Source organism: Biomphalaria glabrata, chromosome 8 (genome assembly GCF_947242115.1).
Source record: "Biomphalaria glabrata chromosome 8, xgBioGlab47.1, whole genome shotgun sequence".
NCBI lineage: Eukaryota > Metazoa > Mollusca > Gastropoda > Planorbidae > Biomphalaria > Biomphalaria glabrata.
The window spans coordinates 22,469,239-22,493,378 of record NC_074718.1 but is presented as its reverse complement, the minus strand read 5'-3'; the positions used below and the strand labels follow the sequence as shown (position 1 = coordinate 22,493,378).

General features: G+C 35.0%; 1 protein-coding gene and 2 long non-coding RNA genes across 4 annotated transcripts; 2 read left to right on the top strand and 1 right to left on the bottom strand.

Annotated features, from left to right (window-relative positions):
* Positions 1 to 173: 173 nt before the first annotated feature.
* On the bottom strand, positions 174 to 9,123 carry LOC106056674 (39S ribosomal protein L22, mitochondrial-like). Of its 2 annotated transcripts, none has more exons than XM_056038428.1 (7): positions 8,920 to 9,123; positions 6,845 to 6,908; positions 4,891 to 5,119; positions 3,139 to 3,204; positions 2,948 to 3,025; positions 2,502 to 2,571; positions 174 to 442 (listed from the first exon to the last, which is right to left on the bottom strand). In XM_056038428.1, exons 1-7 carry the CDS (start codon positions 8,936 to 8,938, stop codon positions 225 to 227), a joined length of 744 nt encoding a protein of 247 aa, XP_055894403.1. In that variant the 5' UTR covers positions 8,939 to 9,123; the 3' UTR covers positions 174 to 224. The 2 variants fall into 2 exon arrangements, with proteins under 2 accessions (XP_055894403.1, XP_055894402.1); XM_056038427.1 differs by lacking the exon at positions 8,920 to 9,123 and adding an exon at positions 8,420 to 8,533.
* A 7,004-nt stretch (positions 9,124 to 16,127) lies between these two features.
* Positions 16,128 to 18,284, top strand: LOC129927756 (uncharacterized). The gene is made up of 3 exons (XR_008779392.1): positions 16,128 to 16,291; positions 17,085 to 17,621; positions 17,738 to 18,284. It is a non-coding gene; the product is annotated as an uncharacterized LOC129927756 (long non-coding RNA).
* A 4,205-nt stretch (positions 18,285 to 22,489) lies between these two features.
* LOC129927757 (uncharacterized) lies at positions 22,490 to 23,636 on the top strand. The gene is made up of 2 exons (XR_008779393.1): positions 22,490 to 22,573; positions 23,422 to 23,636. It is a non-coding gene; the product is annotated as an uncharacterized LOC129927757 (long non-coding RNA).
* Positions 23,637 to 24,140: the final 504 nt, after the last annotated feature.

Here is a 24,140-nt window from a genome sequence, read left to right as displayed (position 1 = left end):
TTGGAAATGATGTAATTGGGCTTTTTGAGTCTGAAGATAAATGAGGAGTGCAGTATGGACAAAAAACTAATTACATTAATTATTGTTACATTATTTTATATAATAGAAACCTGATTTTAAATAATAAAACACCCAAGTTGATACAAAAAAAATTTAAAATGCATTTATAAAACTATTTGAAACAGAACATTTATTTCTTGTTTCTCTAACAAAAGCTGCTGGAGCTAAAGACCATATAATAGTCTTCTCTCTCTTTGTTTTTGTATATATCTCTCCATCAGTTCATTGCCTGTCATCTCTGGTGGATAGTAATGTTTGGGTGGTTTCCCTTCTCTCAGTCTGACAAAGAAATTTGTGTATCTGTACTGAATAATTCCATAACGAGCTCGAGCATGCCGTCTTAAGCCTTTAACAATGATTCCTCTGGTACAAAATGAATCACCTGGTTAAAAAAAACATTATTAAAATTTTTAAATTAAATAAAGACTATAAGTCATGTAATAAAATAGATCATCTATAACAAAGCATAAAGTAAGATGTATGTATGTCTCAAATAGAAATCAAAACCGTTTGACCAATCTTGACGACACTTGGCATAAATGTTCCTTAGGTACTAACTGGAACAGTAACGTAAGACCCTCAAAACAAAAACAAACAAAAAAAAATGCCCAACTCTATGAAAGTATTACTATTTCATAAATCTAGGTCATATAACCATGCTTACATGAGACAAGACCGAAAGGATCTTGATTAAATTTTAAGAACTACACTTTGCAAAGATAGTTTAAACACATGAAAATATAAAATATAGTCCATTGATTTCATTATTTAATCAAATTAACCTTCAAATTTGTGCTCCAAAAGCATTTTTACATAAATTCGTTCCTTATATTTGCGAATTTAGACGTCCTGACGTATTTAATATATAAACTAGTTCCATTTGCATGATAATTACATGAGACAAGATCGAAAAGTCACGCATATGCAGGCTGAAGGTTCCTGCATGCACAGAAAGAAAATCTCTCGAAGACTACATCTAACTCTAGTTATAACTCTTATCTAATTCTAAGATGATAGATCTACTTTGTAATTATACACATGAACATACAAAATAAAGTCCATTCATTTCATTTAAATTAACCTTCAAATTTGGGTTTCTAAAGCATTTTTACATACATTTGTTTGCTATAGCTGTGAAATGTGACTTTAGGAATCATGTAACTCCAACCATTCCCTCAGCTTATCAAATCATACATCAAAATCCTAGCATTTAGTCACACACATATACTGTTCACATTCATAGCCCTGGAATTATATTTTTTTAAAAAGATATGTAACTCTTTCATACAACAAAAATCAACCCAGTCTCTACATGCTACTGACAAAGTGACCCAAAGATCAATGGTTTGCCCAGGGAAGTGGGGAGACTAAATTAGATCACAGAAGGAAAAAGGTTTGAATCATATTTGTCTTTTTAAATTACTAGAAATATAATTTGTTTTCTTTTGAAAGGCCTTAAACTGGCCTTAAGTCACCAATTAGGTGTATACATTTATAAATCATGATAATATATTATTTGTATACAACAAAACATCTAAACTTCAAACAAAACATATTCAGCTTGCTTATTGCTAAAATGATTTTTTTTTTAATTAAATAAGATGACGTAACAATTATTGTCCTATGAGTTATTGCAACTCTATATTTGTACCAATAGTGGTACTTCAAGCTATGCCAAGTGGATTGTGTGCAATCCTCAATATCTTGATCTTTCTTTGTATACATCTAACTATACTTTGACATCTTATGTAAACAATCTAGAAAAGGAACTACAACTTTTTGTTTTTAATTATCCCCCCTAGATAAAGAAAAAAATCAAGAAATTATTTCACATCTGTCACTGGTGTGTAAAACCTGGTTTCTCAGCATAATGAGCACAATGCTAATACAGCACCACTATCCTTTGATTTGGTGTGTCTGTAAGATAAGACCTTTTTTTCTATGTGCTCTCCTTTGATTTGGTGTGCCTATAAGATAAGACCTTTTCTTCTATGTGCTCTCCTTTGATTTGGTGAGCCTATAAGATAAGACCATTTCTTCTATACACTCTCCTTTGATTTGGTGTGCCTATAAGATAAGACCTTTTCTTCTATACGCTCTCCTTTGATTTGGTGTGTCTATAAGATAAAACCTTTTCTTCTATCACAAACATAAAGAAGAAACCAAGAAACTGCATTTTCTTCATAGATCCATAACATGATGGCAAAGAAGCTAAAGCATTTCTTAGGCTAAACATAGCAATACCAGGGGGAGTAACCTTACAGAAGAGATCATGTACTTTGTATAGGAAAAAAGTGAACCAGTTAAAAATCTTGTCCACTATTTGATGTCAAATAATGCAAAAGACTTTTCAGTTGTTTGACATGTATACACCATCTGTTATTATTTTGTTTTGTTTTTACTACAATTCTATAACAAGAACATGACAGAAATCTTCTTACTTATCCACAAATTAGATTTGAATTCAACATTATGATCTCTGACAGCCATCTCTTGGGCCTCTTCCAGCACCTGTTCAAAGGGAAATAATGAAATGGCTGCTGTGAGAAAATATTTGTTTAAAATAAGTAGACCTTACAGATCTGTAGATAGTAGTCAAATATTAATAAGAATAATTTGAAAAAACATTTTACAGTGCTTTTAAGTCTAATTCATGAAAATTATGACTTTATTCAAGAAAGTATTTTAAACCAAATGACATATCACTGAAAGCAATCAACAAAGTTATTTTTTAGTTTCTTGGGAAAAAAATGGAACTAAGTTTTCAAATTTACTGCAAACATTGTTTTAAATACTTAAGTCTCCAAAGTAGAATGGTCTAGTCTAGATATTTTAGGCTAGTTTGATAATTAAGCATCCATGTCGAAGAACTCAAGTAGAAACTGACCTCTTTAACATGAGCAGCTCCTTTACGTTTGTGAAATGCCAATTGTTTGATAGCCTCATCAATGGAGAAACCTCTAATCTAGATTGAAACAAATTATTTCTTATTCTTGTGTTATTGCCATTTAAAAAGTAGGAAGAAACAGAAAATATCAGTGAAAATTCCTTATAATGTAACATAATAAAAGCACTTACCATTTGGGCAATATACCACATTTTTTTGGTACTGTATTTGATGTTCATTCTGAAGTGACATATTTCCTAGGGATCAAACAAAAATTATCTTAGTCACATAGAAACACAGAATATAAAAAAAAATTACATCATTAAATATAAAGTTTGTTTATTCTATGTATAACACTACATTTCTTTTAGTCTTTATATAATAATAAAACTAGCTAATATGTATGCTTTCTAGGTTGAAATAATTATTGTTAGGACTTGTAATGTTTAATTTTGTCTGGAATCCTTTTTTTTTTTTTTTGCATCCTCCAATGCTCTGCCACACATAGTATTTCTTCACCCATCCTTTAAACAAAATTCAGCTCCACAAATCTATATCTAGATGTATATCTAGCCCTAAAATTAGCATGCAGATATACATGGTACAACTATTTTTACATAGTCTTACTAAAATGCACCAATTAAGTATATTCTTTAAAAAAAAAAGGAAATGTCATTTTGGACTATAAAACATGTGTATTTCACCTTTGATTGCGCCCTGCTAGCTCACAATGAACATGACCTCCAGATCGCAGTAAACGAATTTGCATACGCTGCCACCTCTTTTGGTCTATCTATAAACCTCGGGAAAACAAAGTCATGTTCCAGAAGTCACCCAATGAAACATACTCAGCCCCAAGGATCACAGTAAACGGATAGCCCCTTAACGTGGTAGACCACTTCACATATCTAGGTAGTATAGTGTCAAATGACGCCTCACTTTCAAGGGAAGTTGATAACTGTCTAGCCAGGGCTAGAAGCGCTTTTGGACGCCTTCAGGTGAGAGTCTGGAAGAACAAATCGCTCCGCCTGCCTACAAAAATCAATGTCTACCAGGCGGTGGTTCTTTCAACCCTTCTATATGGCTCTGAGACATGGACACTATATAAAAAACAACTTAGACTTCTTGAGCGCTTTCACCAAAGATGCTTGCGCTCCATCATGGACATACGGTGGCAGGACCGCACTACAAACAGCAATGTCCTTGCGAATGCTGGTATGGACAGTATAGAGGGACTTCTTATGGTCCGACAGCTACGCTGGGCAGGGCACGTATGCCCTATGGGAGACGAACGTATGCAGAAGGCAGTCTTTTTTTGGTGAGCTAAAAGGTGGTCAACGTAACAGATGCTCCCGACGGAAAAGCTTCAAAGACCAGTTTAGGCGTCAACTTTCCTTGGCTGACATAGAAGAGAGCACCTGGCAGCATGCGGCGTCAGAACGAGACAACTGGAGGTCACTCACGAAGGCCGAGGGATACACATTTGAGACCAAAAAAAGCTGCTGCTGGGGACAAACGCAGACGACGAAAAGAAAATCTAAATCGACCACCTGCGGACAATGGATATGCTTGCCCTGGATGTGGCAAAATATGCAGGTCACAGCTGGGGCTGCGCAGCCACGGGAAATACTGTATTCCTCACTAATCTTCGGACTCGAAGACAAGCCTTATTATTATTCACCTTTTATACAACTTTTTTGACACATTAATAAATGAAACATTGATATGAGAAAACTGGTCATTTCAAACATAAAAAGTCCTTAGTTGTTCCAAGTACATAGTTAAAAAAAAAAGAGATCAGTCAGTCAGTCAGCTAGGACTTTGGCATAGTTAGGTTTACAAGCCTAGAAAACAAATTCTGGGGAAAAAAATCAGATAAAATGCAAATGTACAAGTACACCTTTAAATTTTCCTCTGACCCCTAAATCAATTCAAGAACTTACTGCAGGCCTCTCTGGTTCACCAATTGGAGTTGGTTTATAGACAACAGTGTTGTATTTGGTCCAGTTGGGAGGAACCAATCTTGCCCTGCCAACTTTCTTTAGGGGTTCATCCTCAAATTCTGTGTTTCTGTAGCTCACTTGTAGAGAACTTGTGTGAAACATAGACCAACAACATGCAGGTGTTCTGTGTGTTGAAGTGATCTGTAATACTGAACGACATGATGAATATCTGCAGAAATAATCATTTATTTAAACCAAAATAATATACAGTTCCCTCAATGCAAACCTAATTGTTAAATATACTGGAAGACTTTAAGAAAAAAATGTATGCTACAGACACTAAATAGGAACTCACAAAAGCCAAGAATAAAAAGGACCTAGCAACTTTAAGAAAAAAGTGCTGCATTTCTCATGGAATCAGTTGCAATGCATATATATGTTAACACAAGAAAGAACAAGAGAGATGAGTTTTCGGCAGCCCATATCTCAGCAGCAGTTATGAAAGATGGCCATCCTAATAAGATCTTTTTACTTATTTGACCATTGGCTATGTACTGTGGAAATGTGGTACAGAGATGGATAGTTATTTCAAAGCACCATCAGACAACAAGAGGAGTCAATATAAAATACAATTAAATCATTTCCCATTAATATTAAGAGTAAAGTGTTTTTGTACTTTTTTTTTGTCTGTTTACTAGGTCAGAAGAAAATGATAATTACCATACATCGGTATGTGACGTTTTGGCGACGAGAACGTTTTGGCACGAGACATTTTGGCGACGAGAACGTTTTGGCACGAGACATTTTGGCGACGAGATATCATTTGAGGATAATTTAATAAGCATGTAGCTTTTATAGCAATGTTTATTTCACTCAACCATGATATTGTATGTATAGTATGAATTCTAACACCGTTCAGCGAATGGTTGTTTTTTTTTTAATTATAAAGGTTTTGCTTATTTCATGAATATAGGCCTATAATAAGTCAGATTTCTGAATGGTAATGACATCCCCTCCCCCTTATTTATATGTGAGTTCTGCTAATTGCACTGGAGGACATTTTTGGATTTCTTTCAAAAAGATATTTTTTTAATTTGACATTAAGTGTAATATACGAACTAGCTAAGTGTCACACTTTAATATAACAAACACCATGTTAACATCTAAAGCTCTATTACGCTGAATGACGACAATAACTCCACACATAAAGACACGGAATGTGGTCAGTACAAACTCTAAGGTGAATCCACAAATATAAACAATCACTATGGGCAACAATAGATAGAAAAAAATTCATGACACTAAGATACTTTGAAAAGATATGTTTTGAGAAATAGGGTAGGGGTGCTTGGGTGACACATCTCGCATTGACGTCTATCATCATTTCATTTTGTTTTTGGTTTTTGGTTTTAATTTTAAAGTAATATCTTAAAAAAACTTTTTTGAAAATAAAAGTGTGCCTCTTAATAAACACACATACACAAGCCAAAATGTTTATTAAAGAAAATGATGTGAAAAACAAACACACATTTACATTTAGTACATGAAAAATATGTCTTAACACAAACACTCATGCAAAACATAGATATGAATAATTCTTTTAAAAGAAATAATACATTAAACGTACATAATGTATTTCGCGCCAAAACGACCTTCGCACCAAAAGCGGCAGTGCCAAAACGTCCTGCTTCGATCATACACAATGCTGTTATCAGTCTTGTGTTTTTTATGTCAAAAACTTAAAGAAATATAAAGAAAATTTCATTAAGGAGACAAAAAATTTGATATTTTTCAGAGGGAAAAAAAAAATTATATATAATACAAAAAAGAAACATCTGTTGATTTTTTACTGATAAAATGCAATGTGTTAAGATTTTCTAAGCCTTGTCTGAATCTGTACTACAAAAACAGTGAAGTTTGTTTTTAAAATATTTTTTTTCGCTGCTCAACTCACGCTTGAAATTGTGGACAAAAAACTTGCTGTAGACACTTGAAGGAAACTTTTGTAAGTGAAAGACCTGAAAGAAAGAAACAGTTATTTTCATTAGTCCTGTGCAATATATATGGGTACACCCAAACAATGTTCATCTTCAAACAATCATGCATGATCCTCACAAGATTTGGATACTGACGTACATTTGCAAACACACTCAGACTGATGACATCAAGAAATCTATATTTGTTATTTACATTATATGTAAATTTAAATACTATTTTTTTTTTTATATTTTTTTTTTATTTTGTAAATCTTGTATAATTATCTCTAAAGTCTAGATTAAAATGTTACAGCTCTCAAAGTATGAAATAGAAATTTTTGTTTTTATTTTTGTGTTGATTTTCCAACATGTTATTCATCCAAAGTTTATTATAAGTATCAGCAAAAAGTTGTTCATTTCAGTTAAAAGCCTAAAAAGTAATTTAAGGCTAAAAAAGTTGCAACATTTTAAGTGTCAACATAATGACATAATGAAAACCTCTGTCTAAGATTATAATAAAATAAACAAATAACACATAATCATGCATGCATTCCTGTAGAAAACTTCATTTAAATTTCTCAATTAGTTAAAAATTTATAACCAACATAAATTTTGGTTGTTATAACCATAAGTGTCAACATAATATTTTGTCGAAAAAAACTCAAACTTGTCATTCCACATTTATCAAAAATCAAATTTTCAAAAAAATTCTTATCTCAGTGTTAAAATAGAATAAAAAAATAACACATAATCATGCATTTCTGTTCAAAATTTCATTTAAATATCTCAATTGGTTAAAGAGTTATGACCAACATAAATTTTGGTCGTTTTTTAAATTGTCGTTCCACGTTAACAAAGAAAAATTTTTTTTTCTTAAACTTCTTTCTCAGCGTTATAATAGAATAAATAAATAACACATATTCATGCATTTCTGTTGAAAATTTCATTCAATTATCTCTATTGGTTTAAAAGTTATGACCATTTATGTGTGAATATGTATTCTGTTTCTGTCATTTTTCAACACCTACCCCTACATCAAGGGCGTAACACAAAAAAGTGTTAATAGATATCCCAGATTTAAAATTGTCATAATTATCAGAACATAATTGCGCATTTCTATGGAAAATTTTATTACATTATCTTTAAGCGTTAAAAAGTTATAGCAATTTAAATGTATAAGCTCCTCCTTTCGGTCACAATTTTTTGGGTATTTTAAGGCTAATTTTCCGACACTAAAATGGTCATAACTTATGTTCTAATCAACCTAGAAGCATAAATGAGGTATCAATGAACTCCATTCAAAAAGATCTATCTAACTATACTAGTTTCATTTAGATTCATTAAAGTTGAAATTTTTATCAAAGTACCTAATATCTCGCTGCATTTTTTTCTGCATATATTCTTAAAATATAAGTAACAGAAATCTGATTCTGCGTATCTTATCTATTCTCATGTAAACTAATACCATATGCCATATAGATCTATTATTAATTATTATAAATCTAGTCTAGATCTATATATAGATCTACTCTAGACTAGTATTGTAGTATTACCTAATCTCATCTGCCAGAGTATCATCATCATGATGAATGACTATGATTAGATTTGATTAGATCTAGATTATTATTCCCTCCTAGTCCTAGATCGAAAAATTGCTATGCCTATATTTATATTTATAAAATTTAATAAAATTATGTATAAATCTAGGTCTAGATTCTAAAAAAAACTAATCAAATCATGTTTTATTGTTATTCAAAGTTATTCATTGTTAAAAAATCAAATATGACAAATGTATAGATAGATTAGATCTCTAGCTAGATCTAGAGTCTCGACTAGATGATGATAGTAGATCATCTAGTATGATCTAGAATTAAACATCTTCTCTAAATTATTGTTACTAAATACTCGTAGAGTTAAACTATAAACTACAAATTAAATTAGTAGATCTAGATGTAGCACACAGATATAAAATTGATATAAATCTTATGGTTATGAATAATGATTGCTATTGGTATGTTAGTGTTAGAGTATAGAGTACGTTTATCTGCATTACTTTTTGTGAAGGTCGCCATTTTTTCTATAATTATAAACTAAAAAATTGATCAGCTTGAAAAGAGAGTGTAGAAACTTTCGCTGTATAACTTTATTATTATATTTAATTTTGTGTAACAAGCAACACGACTTTAAGTAAAAGAATCACTATCAATAGAGTTTAGCGGTTTGTTTTAACAAGCAAAGATGAGGCACGTTTTCTTCTTCTTCTTCTAGCCAGCTTTATTGATGCTGAGCTGTGAGCTCTTTTGCAGACTGTGCCAAGGAAAAATAGTGTGCTGTTTTCTTCAGTTGTTCAGCACTGCCGTACAGGGTGTTGGTTATGTTGGGCTGTAGTGGAAGTAGGGTCTGCCTAAGGTGGATTAGGGATGGGCATTCAAAGAGGATATGGTTTACGGTTTCAAAGGGGTGGGCGCAGTGTCTGCAAAGGAGAAGTTGTGTGGAGTTTATTTTGTTCAGGTGGTAATTTAATAGTGGTGTATGTCCTGTTCTTAGTTGGAAAAATGTAGATTGTTCTTTGCGGGGGAGGAAGTTAATACTGTCCAGTTTGTTAGGCGTAGTCATTTCTTTGTACATGACTCTGCCTGTGTTTCCTGATGCCCATTGGTTGAGCCACTCCTCTTTGTGATTGTTGACTAACATTGACCTTAGGGTGAGGTTATAGTTAACAGGTCTATCTGGTTGTTCCATAGATGAACCTGCCTTTGATAGCTTATCTGCCTTTTCATTTCCCATGATGCCAATGTGTAGTGTGATATTGATATTTAATTTTGATATCATCTGATGGATTATCACAATTAGTGTTGAAAACTCTCTTGGGCTGTTTGAGGTGTTGCTGTTAAGTGCTTGCAGAGTAGATTGGGAGTCTGTAAGACAACAATATCTGATGGTGGTTGCACTCCTTCATATAATTTGTTTTCCACTGTCTGTAGTGCTTTGGTAATTGCCTCAATTTCGGCTTGGAAGTTTGAGCAGTAATCGCCACAGGTTGCGTTTATCTCAAAGTGTTTATTTTTAGGGAAGACCAGGAAGGCACCAAGACCAGCATTGATGGTGGTTTTAAGCCGATCCGTCTGTATATATATGGATAGCTGTTGTTTTTTGTTGTTTTTTTTTTATAGCTTTCATTTGTTTCAAGCGTGCCTACTTTGAGCTCCAGTGGATTTGATTCTTTTGTTAAGGTGTTATTTAGTAAATGTGTTTTGATGGTTGGTTGTTTGTAGTTTAGTCCAGGCGTAATGTTTGAAAATCTGGTAATTTTTTCTCTGTTATTGGGTAGGTGGTGTTTTAGGGCTAGTTCGTCAGTAAGTTGGATCAGAAGTTAAATTTCTAAATTAAAATGGTTTGTTTGCGATTTCATCCCAATATGTTTTTATACAGCCGACATATTACGTTGCTATACTTTCTTCCACATTTAAGCATTATTTATTTAAGCTCTTATGTGAGAAACTTATTACCGACAACACTATAGCGTTACTTGCTCTATTTCAGGGTAGTTTTGTCCCTGGGACTACACGCGTAGACACAGGATGGTTACGGAAAAAAAATTATTTTTTGCGTTTAAAAATAAACATCGGAAAAACAGAAGCCATGTTTCAGAAGTCACTCAATAAACTCGCTTCGGTTCCAAGGATCACCTGGACACCCTCTTAACGAAATGAACCACTTGACATCACTACGGGGGGAAGTTGATAACCGGCGGGTTAAGGCCAGTCGTGCTTTTGGACGCCTCCAAGTCAGAGTGTGGCGGAATTAAATTGCTCCGCCTGTCTACGAAAATCAGTGTCTACAAGCAGTGGTTCTCTCAATCCTCCGGTGAAATTCGGATATATTTTTATCTCTTTTGTGGAGGCCCCTTTCTTGTATATCCCCGTGGCTGTAGCCCCACCTGTCATCCTTTAAATCCGGCCCTGGAAGCTTCAATATATTTTTTTTCTGGATCAGAAGCCCTTGACCATTAAATCACTACAGTTTGTAAGATTTGTGTCCCTTTATTCCTGTTGATCGTGTTTCAATGACTAGCGGTTGCACTTTCATGTTAACTTTGAGTCTCAGTGGCAATAAAACTTAAGAGGGACAACTTATTTTTCTGCTTGAAGACCCTATGCAAGAAGCAACCACAACCTTTTTATTTCTACCGCTCGACCCACTCATTCAAAAAATAAAAACCAAACAATAAATGAAGAAATTGTAAATGTTAAGGAAAAAAAATAAAAATTTAACTCTACACCACCGAAACGGGAAACGAATACAAGTCACTGAAAGGTTATAACATCTAGTAGTGACTTTTGGATCACCATAATATCTATTCATTCGTTATAAAGACATGCGTTGTCAAATGCCATGTCCATTATGTTGTTGAAAGCTTAGCTAAGTAATAAAGTTCATGGGCCCTTGTATTATAAGTTAGAATCAGATGAACTGTGTTGCATATCATGACAAATTTTAGGATATCTTAGTTTTCAAAGAACAGCTTGTCTTTAGTCTAATGTTTGCTTAATTGTAACTTGCTTTGTCTGTAAGCCGTTATGTTAAGTTGATAATTTTTAAAAAGTTTGTTTACTTTATTCATCCAGCGACTATAAGAGCATTTTTTGTCTTAGCTTTTAAGAATTTTTAGGAATTTAGGACTAAAAAGAAATTGTTGACTAGCACCTAGTTAATAGTCAAGCCATCAAAAGATTTGAAACTTGTTAATGATTAGGGTCACGCCATTTTTGAGCTGACATTCTTCAACCATTCCAGGACCTGGACAAATGAAATCCTGCAATATATAATAAATGGATTGTTCATATGGTAGTCTACTTATTGTATTTACTATGTATCGACCACCTCGGTAGGAAGACTGCCATGTTGTTTTATTTTATTTTAGATGACACAATACAAAGTCAGCCTCTCTTTCCACCAAAAAGAACTGAATGAACAGTGTAAGTTTTCTAGATTGTGCGACTAAGTCTCTGTTTCCTCCCCATCACATCGCCATGTTTCTAGAACACTTTCTTATTGACTTGGAGTTACTTTTCCCTTCTTCTGTTTCCTTATACATTTCTTTATAGACTAAGATTTCTTAATAGGGTTTGTTGCTGAACATAAAAATTATATATGTGTCAGACGCGAATAGCCCAATTTTCAGTAAAAGAAATTACAAAAGTCATTTCTCTATAGAAGAGGTTACAAAGGCTATATAAAATACAACCACAGACCTATATATACTACAATAAATATAGGTTTTTGATTGCTAGTTACGATTTATTTAGGTAGGTGCTGTTTTACTATTACATACCAAGTATTAGAGTTTAGAAAAACCCAGGTTTGTTTCTTGTGCAACGCTATTAGCTAACACCTCATATCATCTCTCCATTAGTATATTTAGATCTATAATGTGATTCTAGTCTAGATCTATATATAAAAATCGAATAGATCTAGTAATAGTATAGATTCTATCTTGAGACTAGATTGCCGTGTCTATCCTATGCTATGCCTATAGTCAGTTTTTATTAGAAAAATGTCTAGATATTAATAAAGACTAAAGTTTTTTAATTATTAGATATAGACATAAGACATAGATCTAATAATACTGTAATACGTTTACTATACTCTATACTTAATCTACTAAACTAGAGATCTATCTATAGATCTATCTATAATCTAGTCAATCTAGATGTAGGGGCCTATATAATATTCATTATAATACTTCTACTTATAATGACTAATAAGTTAGTACTTAGACTTAGATCTATTATAGTTTATTAATAGATTTACTTTTCAATGCCTAGACCTAATAATAAAATTGCGAATGATGTGTATAATGACTGATAATTATTTATTTTTTTTATAATAATAGGCCTACTAAATCTAGGTGTAGACTCTACTTAAATCTAGTCTAAAATAATGACTGTCTAAGACTCTAGATGATTGAGAAGTTCACATAGAGGTGTTTTTAATAATACGGCATGTCGGCTGAAAGTATATAAAGTGCTTTTTTTTTGTAAAAATAAAAAAAGAGGCTCCGGTACTCAGTGATAGATTGCCTAACTTTCAACTAATAATAAATTAACAATTAACGTTGAATTACAAGAAAAGTAGTAATTTTTCCCGACATTGAAAAAGGGTGCCGGTACCCCGTACCGGTGCGTATCGTCACAAAAATATATGTAGGGCCTATATCTCAATCTTCTTTCATTTATTTTTTTTGCGGGGTTATTGCTACTTAATACATAGATACCGGATCGATTTAAATAGGGCCTAAGTATATAAGCAGGATTTCGAGCATTGGATAAATTTATTTTTTAAGTACAAAGTTTTATGGAAGAGGCAATATATTAGTTGTTTGAAGTTTGTAACTTCTTAAATTCAGGCTAAAAATATTGAAGCCTACATTTTTACACTAATTTCTAAACAATTAGAAGAGATGGACTGACTCATAGTGTAGCTTGTGTACATCTGCAAAAACACAAACTCAGTTAGACTTTCAAAACTATTAAAAGAAAAACTTAGTGATTATTTTTACTGTATAATTCTATTATTATTCCTTATTAGAATTAGGATATAAACAAAAATTTGCCATATGACCTTATCTAACAGAAAAAAATTAAACTTACGCCTATGTATACAGTTATTTTTTAGTTACCTAGTAATATAAAATATATTGAACTAACACGTACATTCATCATAATGCCGCCATGCGATTTTTCGTTTATAAACATAGCATTATTTAGGACCAATATTTTACTAAGGCTGCTTGGAGAAATCAGGTATACCCATTAGGCGAAAAACGACCCCTTTACTCAAGAAAAATTTAAGAAACTAGAACAGACACAAAATAAACAGTGACATTCATAACAAAAGAATATTCAACATTGATTAGAGTAACACCTTTTTAAGTAATCATTTAAAGTTTAAAATCACTACAATTTTTTTCAACAATTATTTTGTGTATGAAATTGTGTATCGGAAAATGCCGGGTACATGAAATAAGCTAGTCCTAAAAAACAACACAGATCTTGTGTAAAATACTCATCAAATAAAGTACTGTAAATGTGTAGTTTCACGCGCTAGTTTCAGGTCTTTTCTTTTTATAGCCTCTATCGGGTTATATCCCAACTACCCGTATTTTTGTGCAGAATTTTTTTCTCTATCAGGTACACTTAAAATTATAGCATAATAATGTCAGTTTAATTTAAAAAGAGAACTGAAAAATACAAAGATATATAGGGAAAAAAGCGACTTCCGGCCCAATACTTTTTAATCAAAGAAACGAAACGGACTAGTCCAACAAACCCTATTAGTGGATTACCAGGTGAACGCAGACGCTTTTTTTTTTCAGGAAACAAACATTTCTTTTACATTTGTATTGTTTTTATAGAGAATTGATGATCTGTATAAAGACATTGTGTTGATTAAGATCTATGTTTACAGTCAGCAATAAGCAAACAACTACCATTAGTGTCATGGCGGAAACATAGGCCTACTTTATTATCTTGAACGAGCGCACCTTTGCGCACGATAGCAACACATTACCATAATTGACTTGTGGCTGTGTTTCTCTGAGTACAAAAATCTATTTGATATGTTGGACTGTTTTTTTTTTATCCAACAATTTGTATGTTCTTGTTGGCCTCCTTCAGTCGTAGAACGACTATGATCGGACTACAGTTCATCTCACAAGTTACTAAATCAATTACTTTCCATCTCTGCTTATCTCTTAATGAATATGTTCCTATTCATATTGTTCCCCATGTGAAGTAGCCCTCTGTTACATACAGGTGTGACATATGCCAGTTTTGACATCCAATTAGGATCACGTGATTTGGTTGACGTGCTAACGCAGACATTTCAGTGGACACATGACGCTATTACACGTGACATGGGCAGACGGCCCGACGGCCCGACCAGCCAGTGGTTCTCATTCGAAGATTAGGTCTAGAGATGTAGATGTACAGAAGATCAAGTCCCAACATTTGTATATTCCCATCTAAATAAGTGTGTTTATGTTAAGCTTTGTTATAAAAAGATCTTGTTTTCTATGTTCTATCTCAGCGGGAAAACAAACAAACAACCCATCAAAACAATAACTACATTTGAAAGTTTCAAATGGTGGCATCCTTGACATTGTTAATGTGGTGGGTTTGACACAGAACAAACTAAATGACATGACGAAGGCAACTAGTAGGACGATTCCAGACTGTTTATTATACATTTAAGACCTGCAGCCATCCATAAACACATGGTGTAGAACCAGGCACAAACAGGGAGTGGAGACGACGTAGGTCCAGTAACATACGGACACTACAGTGAAAAAAGATGCCGGTAGAATGGACAGTGACCACGTTGTCTGCCTTTTTATGCGCGGACACAAGGTGCCATCTAGGGGGAAGGGTCACGTGGATATAGGGATGGCCGGTGTTTCCTGAAAAGGTATCCACTCCACTACATTAAGTTTATAGTGAGACTCTCAATACGTATAGACTTTTACTTCCCAAGTGCCAATAGAACATATAACGACTTGCCTGACTAAACCACAGAAAAACAAGGAACTAGTTTAAACGAAATCTCTAATTAACATGAAATACTAAGTTTACATATATATAAGCGTCTGTGTGATAGTCCTGGTTTGTTTTTTAGAAACCTCTGCACTTGATAATAAAAATATTAAAAAATACTTTATTTAAAAAAAAAAAATAAAAAAAAAAAAACTTATAGGGGAAGAACCGCAATATCACTCATAACTCTCAATACTGCAAAGTTTAACTCCCTTGTTCTATATTAAACAAAATTAATTGATTATCTAATTGAATGATTTTTTAAAATTGATTCATGCAAAATTTCAACTTTCTACTTATTATAGTTCGTTTCAATGTAAGCGTTTTTTGGTCACTTTGTTGTTAGGAACAGTGCAAGGTTTCACTTGTACCCGAGGCTGGCAAGTGGGAGAACTAATGTGTACAAACTGTGTACCAGACAGTCAGAGTTGATGTAAAGCTTTGTACAAATAGTTTTCAACTCTCATTACAGACAATTACCTCCCAGAACTGACTTATGAGCTTAATGAACAGCTCAAAATGATGCAATACTTAGTGATAAATAATATTACGAAATAAAGAAGCGTCAATTTCTGATTGTTCCTAAGTAGCTTGCCAGAAATAAATGTTTTCCCAGGCTAGAGACACCATTCATCTGTAATTTATCAATAGCCTACGTACTTAATTTTCTTAAATATAAATGTAGGCCATCCTTTGTATTTTCTAACCAAAGTCTACCCAATACAGGTATAGGAGCAAAGTGATGCATTGAAATCTAATTTCGATCTTCTGAATGGATTGGAATATCAGAGCAGCAAAGCGTCATCTCGCACCACATACACATGTTTACAGGTTGGGTGTGAACCATGCTTACAGTCTGAGTGTGATCCATGCTTACAGTCTGAGTGTGAACCATGCTTACAGGTTGAGTGTGAAACATGCTTACAGGTTGAGTGTGAACCATGCTTACAGTTTGATTGTGAACCGTACTTACAGTCTGAGTGTGAGCCATGCTTACAGTCTAAGTGTGAACCATGCTTACAGATTGAGTGTGAAATATGCTTACAGGTTGAGTGTGAACCATGCTTACAGTCTGAGTGTGAACCATGCTTACAGTTTGAGTGTAAACTATACTTACAGGTTGGGTGTGAACCATGCTTACAGTCTGAGTGTGAACCATGCTTACAGGTTGAGTGTGAAATATGCTTACAGGTTGAGTGTGAACCATGCTTACAGTCTGAGTGTGAACCATGCTTACAGTCTGAGTGTGAACTATACTTACAGGTTGAGTGTGAGCCATGCTTACAGTCTGAGTGTGAGCCATGCTTACAGGTTGAGTGTGAAATATGCTTACAGGTTGAGTGTGAACCATGCTTACAGTCTGAGTGTGAACCATGCTTACAGGTTGAGTGTGAACCATACTTACAGGTTGAGTGTGAACCATGCTTACAGTTTGAGTGTGAACCATGCTTACAGGTTGAGTGTGAAATATGCTTACAGGTTGAGTGTGAACCATGCTTACAGTTTGAGTGTGAACTATACTTACAGGTTGAGTTTCAAACTTGCTTAAATTTTTAGTTTGAACCATGTTTAATTAAGCTCTGTAAATGTTCATTCAATTTTTTTTTCTTTTCCAATGTTTTAGAAAGTCATTTCATCAGTGTTCATGACTTGGAAAGAAAAAGCTGATGGAGAAACGTGAAGCTGGATCACACAATACGCAAAAAGATTCATAGTAAGGAAAACAAATAGACCAAATGTTGATCTACAGTTGTAACGAAAGAACCTGAATAACGTCATACCTTTGGCAACTTTAAATTTAATATTAACTACGAGTTTCATGAGACCGTCGTTGTGACAGACGGACTGTCGCAATTAATTATTTAGTAGTATAGTAAAAAGGTTCTTAATCTAATAGCGCCGCTTTCATCAATAGGTGATGACGTCATTTGTGATAATTTTTTCTTGTGTACTAGTTGCTCTCCCTTTTTCGCTTCGGCGTAAATTTTCTTATGACGTCAAACTTTTCTTCTTGATCGTTTGGTAGACTCCCTCCATCTTGCGCTGTAGAGCCAAGCTGTATCTTTGGAGTTCCTGAATTCTCCATGTGTCTTCGTTATTGGATAGCCTTAGCGTTGGCCCTGGTATATATTCTTGAAGGATTATTTGACCCCTGTTTAGGGTGAGTTTTATTTCACATTGTAAAGTTATTTTAATATGGATTCGGTCGCATTCTTATTTTGTAATTAAATTAGAAGATTAGAGGATTAGAAGAATCTGTTATTTGTCTTTCTATAGGGTTTCAGGTTTCAGGACTGAGGTTTTCGTCTCAGGTTTCAAGTCTCGGGTTTTTGTCTGAGGTTTTAAGTTTTGGGTTTCGAAACTGTGGTTCCAGATTCCAGATTTCTACATTCAGTCTTGGTGTTACATTGTGAGTTTTGCTGCTACTCTTAACCTTGATTCTTCATCGTGCTGAGCATTCATCTTGGCTAGAGAACACCTGGGATACCTTGATCAGTTTAGTGAAGTGAATTGATCCTCTTACAGAATCTTTGTCTTGGAACGAAATATTGTGAGGACAATAGGCCTACTATCAGATACCATATTACAAGATGGTTATCATTATCTTAGAAATATTAATTCAGTATTTAATTGGAACTAGACTATGATTTTGTAATTTCTTATTTCATTCTATATTTATCATTACCATTAGTCATATGTCTTTTCATTGTATAAATTTCATTTTATTAAATTCATATTTTACTTTAAATCATCATACACATCGTTTATTAATTTATGTACAACTGGGTGTGTATGGTGTGTCTGTTGGGCTGAACTCTGGGACTGAATGACATCTTATAAAAGTAATAATAATTTATAAATTAATTGTAAAACATACACACATCGCAATTAATATTACTTTTAATACCTAGACAAATTAATACTTAGTAATTAATTCAACAAAGTCCTGACACGGACATCCTTGAATGTTTCTCTTTTTGTTTTTCCACACAACTTTTTTGTAGAGAGTATATGATAAGGAAGTTCTGTGACCTGTTGGATGTAGTGTATGACGCAATTCGGTGACGAATAGCTACTTCCGTCTGTCACAGCCAAAATAGTCAAGGAAACTTGAAATGTGTCCGATGTTTGACGACATCCTGGAAGAGTTAATAAAGAAAACTCAATCCATTACACGGAAATATAACTCTTCATAGACCTTTGTGTGCCTATGTGTATGGAGGGGGAGAATCTAAATAGCTTTTTTTTGACTAGCCTGCAGTTAAGTAAGCTAAGCAGGTTCAAGTCTCGATATTTTCAGCACAAATATCATAACCTAAGACCTACAACTCTCCCTCCAGACAAAATGTACATTAAAAACAGAATCGCCTCCAATCACTTATACCTTAGGCACAATGTGCTGAGTGTCGCCTGTATGAACACGGCCAGCGTATACAAAGAGCTATCAACATTTGATAATGTAATTTTGTTCAGCCTTCCTAGTGTTAACCAGGACAGGCTTTAGGCCACTGCAATATATGCGCCGCAGTGGGCCTGCACTTTCATTGGCCCCGCCCTGATTCTAGGGGTAAATTATTAAATTAAACCATTATAACTTATAACGGGGTTCCCGAGGCTTCCTGATTTTCAAGGAGCTCCAGGAAATCTCCTGAAATTATTAAAATCTCCTGAAAACCCATAAAAATGTGAGCTTGCGCTCCTAGAGCTATTTTAATATATTTTATTTGTATAAGTTAGTGTCAGATTATATAACACATATTTTTTATATAGGTTAGTGCGGGATAGTATATATTGCTATGTCCTCCATGCTGTTTTTTGGACAGTTGACCAGCGGTCAGTAAAGTATATCTTTGTCTGTATGACAGTTGATGATCTTAGTCATCTGGCGTATGATAATTTAATCATTGTTATATTTCTGTACCTGGGACGGCCTGCTATTATTACTGCTGTTTTAACTACTGAATATAGATCTAGCTGCTGAATATAGCTGTTGAAATACATGCTGCTGAATAATACTGCTATTGTTATCGCTGCTGTAGATCTAGGGAATCTAGTGTTATATTTTTAATTTTTATAACTACAACAGTAGTTATAAACAGCAGCTCAAAGCAGCAACACAGCAGTAATAATAGCCTGCAATACATAAATGCAAAACTATATTAGATCTAGATTATATTCTATTAGGACTGATGGACGCCGCCATCTTCCGTACAGCATGTTGCCAACAATTATGACAAATAGTCCAAGTAGAAAATAAAATAACTACCTTACACATAGTATAGATCTAGTAAAAAATATAAAATATTTCTACACTTACAGGCTGTCCCAGGTACAGGAATAAAAATATAATTAGATGACAGACCACAACGATCTTCAGCTGTCACACAGACAGATATGGTACTGACCACTGGTCAACTGTACACTGAACTGTTTTAAAACAGCGTGGGCATCACTTTTTATACACAAAAAGCGGAAGTAGAAATAATAAGTTTGGCACTAGCCTATAAAAATAAAATATATAAATATAGCTCTGGGAGCGCAAGCTCACATTCATCCCGCCTTAAATTTTTGCGTCCTCGCAAAACAAAATACTAACAAACTACTTAAAATGCATTACATACATACTGCTGACATATTCTACCATCAAAGAAAATACACACTAAAATCTATTTCACACAAAAATATACATCTCCATGACATGACTTAGATTACATTGCTTTACAAGGACAAAAGCAAAAAAATATACACTTCATCAGCTAAAAACACAAGAAAGTACTCTTGATTCTGTGCATTCTCAAATAGGTACAGCAACTACTAAGCTTTAAAAAAAGCTTTTAAATACACCTGTAGATAACATGTACTCATTGAGTTATTACAAACTAGTACATCTTGATAAATAGAAATGCAATCGACATATTAAATAACAAAAAATTACAAATACAAATGCAAGAACTATGCTAGTAAGGGGAGGAAACGAACTTCATTTCCTCCTCTCGTACATATCGGTAAGTACTGCCGTCTTCTGCCTCCACCATGTACCAGCCAGAAGCATACTTGGGTACTGCAGTAATTACAAAACATGAGGGTTCATACTGCATGAACATTCTTCCCTGGCCTCTGACTCTCTGTTCGACAAGAACTCTGCACCCAATGTTCAGAAGGTTGTTCCTTTTCTTCTGCAACTCAGGAACCTCATGAGAAAGCAAGGTGGATTCTGGTTGGACCGGATGAAACTGTAGGAAAGGATTTGTTTCCCTACCTCCTTCTGCATGATTACTGGAAGTGTCAGGTGAGGCAACTTCTGAATGGATCGACATCATTTCTGCCACTGCGGGTTGGTTTCTGCGAACAATTGAATCAGGAGCAGTGTTGGATCGCCTAGGATTCTGTGGCACCTCAAACAACAATTCTGTTGGCTTGGGGGCAGGTTGCAGTTGTACTGCCTGTGGTTGTTCCACTGAGGCAACCCGAACGTGATTCACTGCTGCAGTGACATCAGGGCAAGCTCGGGTGAAATGGTCCCGGCTTCCACAATTCGAGCAGTTGCTTCTAGAAGGGTGTTGCTGGTGAGCCCGGTTCCCTGGCTTCTTTCGCTGACCTTGGAACCTGTTCTGCAGCCTGCAATTTCTTGCAAGATGGCCAGGTTTGCCACATGTGTAGCATTTCCTGTTCTTCATCGTTGGCCTCTTATGGTTAAGAGTGCGCTTTGGTTGTGAGGCAATCTGTCTCACCTTGCCGCTAATGTGATCAGGTTGATGGTGGTTGCAGTGGGGACAGTTAGAGTTCTGTTGTCCCGAAAGTTGTAGGAGCACAATCTGGGCTGTAAGCTCCTCCACTTGCTTGGAGAGCGCAGCTAGCTGGCCTTCAATCTTTATCTCACTGCATGTGATGTTGACTTGCGGTGCGACATCCTCATCCTGTGCCCACCTGATGGCCATGTCTCTTAACGCCAGGAATTCAGTTTCTGGCCTGTCAAGTAGTCTCTCTCGCAGGTCTCTCCTTAGGGTCCTGTCACTGAGGTTTTCTACAAACTGGTCCCTCAGGATAGACTCGCTGAAGGGAGTTTCAGATAGAGCTCTCTGCCTGTCTGTGAGTGCTTCAAATGCCTGAAGGAGACGGTGTGAGTACGTGCGGACAGACTCATACTGGTGCTGGCTTATTCGGAACAGCTCCCCAATGAGGCAGTTGATGCTCCGCCTTTCTCCATAAGTGGAGTGTAGAACTTGCACAAGGGCATCTGGGCATGCCCTTGTCGTCTGAGGGTGACACCTAAGTTCGGCCTTCACTGCCTCACCTAGATGTGCAAAGAGGAAGTCACATTTCTCCTCTGGATGCACCATGTGTTGAGACTTCCAAGTTCTCTCAACATTTTGAAGGAACTCTTCAATTTCCCTGGCAGGACCATCACCATGGAAGCGCCGGATACTCATCTCTGTCCTAGGCACCAAGATCACTGTCTGAGACGGCTGCATTCTTGCTGCTGCTGCTGCCTCGCTGTTCATCTACGCAACTACTCAACAAAACTAAAGCCTAATAACCTTTCTAACAAACGCCCAAAGAAAAACTGAACTATACACTATCACTACTTCCTATCACTGTCTAAACTCATACAAAAACCTAATCTATCCCAATAAAAAAATACAAGTCTGGTCACTCAAGCACAGATCCCACTTCTGACACCAAAAATGTGAGCAGGTCAGGCAGGCGCGAGTGGCTAGAGAGAGATTACCTATTCTCTTCTGCTCAACATTAAATTATTACCAACAGTAGGCAGATGTTTGCGCTACTGGGTGGGCTCATCTGTGACACCTCAGTCTACGACCAAGGGGCTAGAGTCACCTAAGTAACCAGACATACTAAACTAAACTAAATGGAAACAAGATAACAAACTTTAGTTTAGTATAAATAAACAAAATGAAACTTTATTTACATGGAATCAAATAATAATAAAATATAATATATACACTAACCACTATAAACTACCCTCTAAATCTACACCACTACAAACACTAACAAACTAACTAACACAAACTGATCAAACCAACTATCTAACAAAATCACTACAACTACTACACTAGACCTAGATCTACACAAACACACTACAATAAATTAGTCTAGATCTACAATATCCTACTATTACACTCATAACACTAACACTAAAACAAGAATATCTTATCCTTAGGCTCAGTACCTTACTATTCACTAAGAACAGAAACTGAGAAACAGACTATAAATATAACTAAGTTTACCAAGGCATAAAAAGAAACAAAATAACACTAGATTCTAGCTTCCCTAGAATTAGAATAGATCTAACAACAGTAGTTATAAACAGCAGCTCAAAGCAGCAACACAGCAGTAATAATAGCCTGCAATACATAAATGCAAAACTATATTAGATCTAGATTATATTCTATTAGGACTGATGGACGCCGCCATCTTCCGTACAGCATGTTGCCAACTATTATGACAAATAGTCCAAGTAGAAAATAAAATAACTACCTTACACATAGTATAGATCTAGTAAAAAATATAAAATATTTCTACACTTACAGGCTGTCCCAGGTACAGGAATAAAAATATAATTAGATGACAGACCACAACGATCTTCAGCTGTCACACAGACAGATATGGTACTGACCACTGGTCAACTGTACACTGAACTGTTTTAAAACAGCGTGGGCATCACTTTTTATACACAAAAAGCGGAAGTAGAAATAATAAGTTTGGCACTAGCCTATAAAAATAAAATATATAAATATAGCTCTGGGAGCGCAAGCTCACATTTTGTCTCTGTAGTGTTGCCTTAGTGGCTTAGTTATAGTCTGTTTCTGTTCTTAGTGAATAGTAAGTGTACTAAGGCTAAGGTGTTCTTGTTGTAGTGTTAGTGTTATGGGTTGGTTGTAGTAGTAGAATATTGTAGATCTAGACTAGTTTATTGTAGTGTGTTTGTGTAGATCTAGGTCTAGTGTAGTAGTTGTAGTGATTTTGTTAGATAGTTGGTTTTATCAGTTAGTGTTAGATAGTTGGTTTGGTTAGTTTGTTGGTGTTTGTAGTGGCGTAGATTTAGAGGGTTTTAGTTAGTTGCTGGGTTCAGTTGTGGTTAGTGTATATATTATATTTTTTATTATTGATTTATTTTTTTGTATGTTAATAAAGTTTTGTTTTGTTTTATTTATCCTAAACTAAAGTTTCGTTTGTGCTTTCATTTAGTTTAGGTTAGTATGTCTGGTTACTTAGGCGACTCTAGCCCCTTGGTCGTAGACTGAGGTGTCACAGATGAAACCCACCCAGTAGGCAAACATCTGCCTACTGTATAAAATTTAATGTTGAGCAGTAAGAATAGGCCCTCTCTCTCGCGCCTCCTGACCTGCTCACAAAAGTCTCCTGAAAAATAGACAAAATTGTCATCTTCAAGGCATATCCTACCAAATCCGCCAAAACCCCGGTAGAAATTTTAGCTGATCTGCCCACTAGTGAAAGATTCACTGCTTTCCCAAGCTACTTTGTTTAGCAGAGTATTTTTTTTAACAATACCCGTAACTGTGGCATCTTGTGAAAGAAGCTTCTCGCGCCTCAAACTAATCAAGACGTAGTTAGCAATGTGCGTGTGGTACGGGCTGCACGGGGCATCAAGTGACGAGGGGCCTATAAATTAAGGACGAACTTTCTCATTGCAATA

What these genes read in the sequence shown, in the direction of transcription:
- LOC106056674 (XM_056038427.1), bottom strand. Translation starts at nt 8,450, where the DNA reads ATGATGATGATACTCTGGCAGATGAGATTAG. An exon ending in ACTCTGGCAGATGAGATTAG is followed by an intron (nt 6,909 to 8,419) that starts GTAATACTACAA and finishes TCTTTCTTTCAG; the next exon opens with GTCTTTCACTTACAAAAGTT. An exon ending in GTGAACCAGAGAGGCCTGCA is followed by an intron (nt 3,205 to 4,890) that starts GTAAGTTCTTGA and finishes TTTGATCCCTAG; the next exon opens with GAAATATGTCACTTCAGAAT.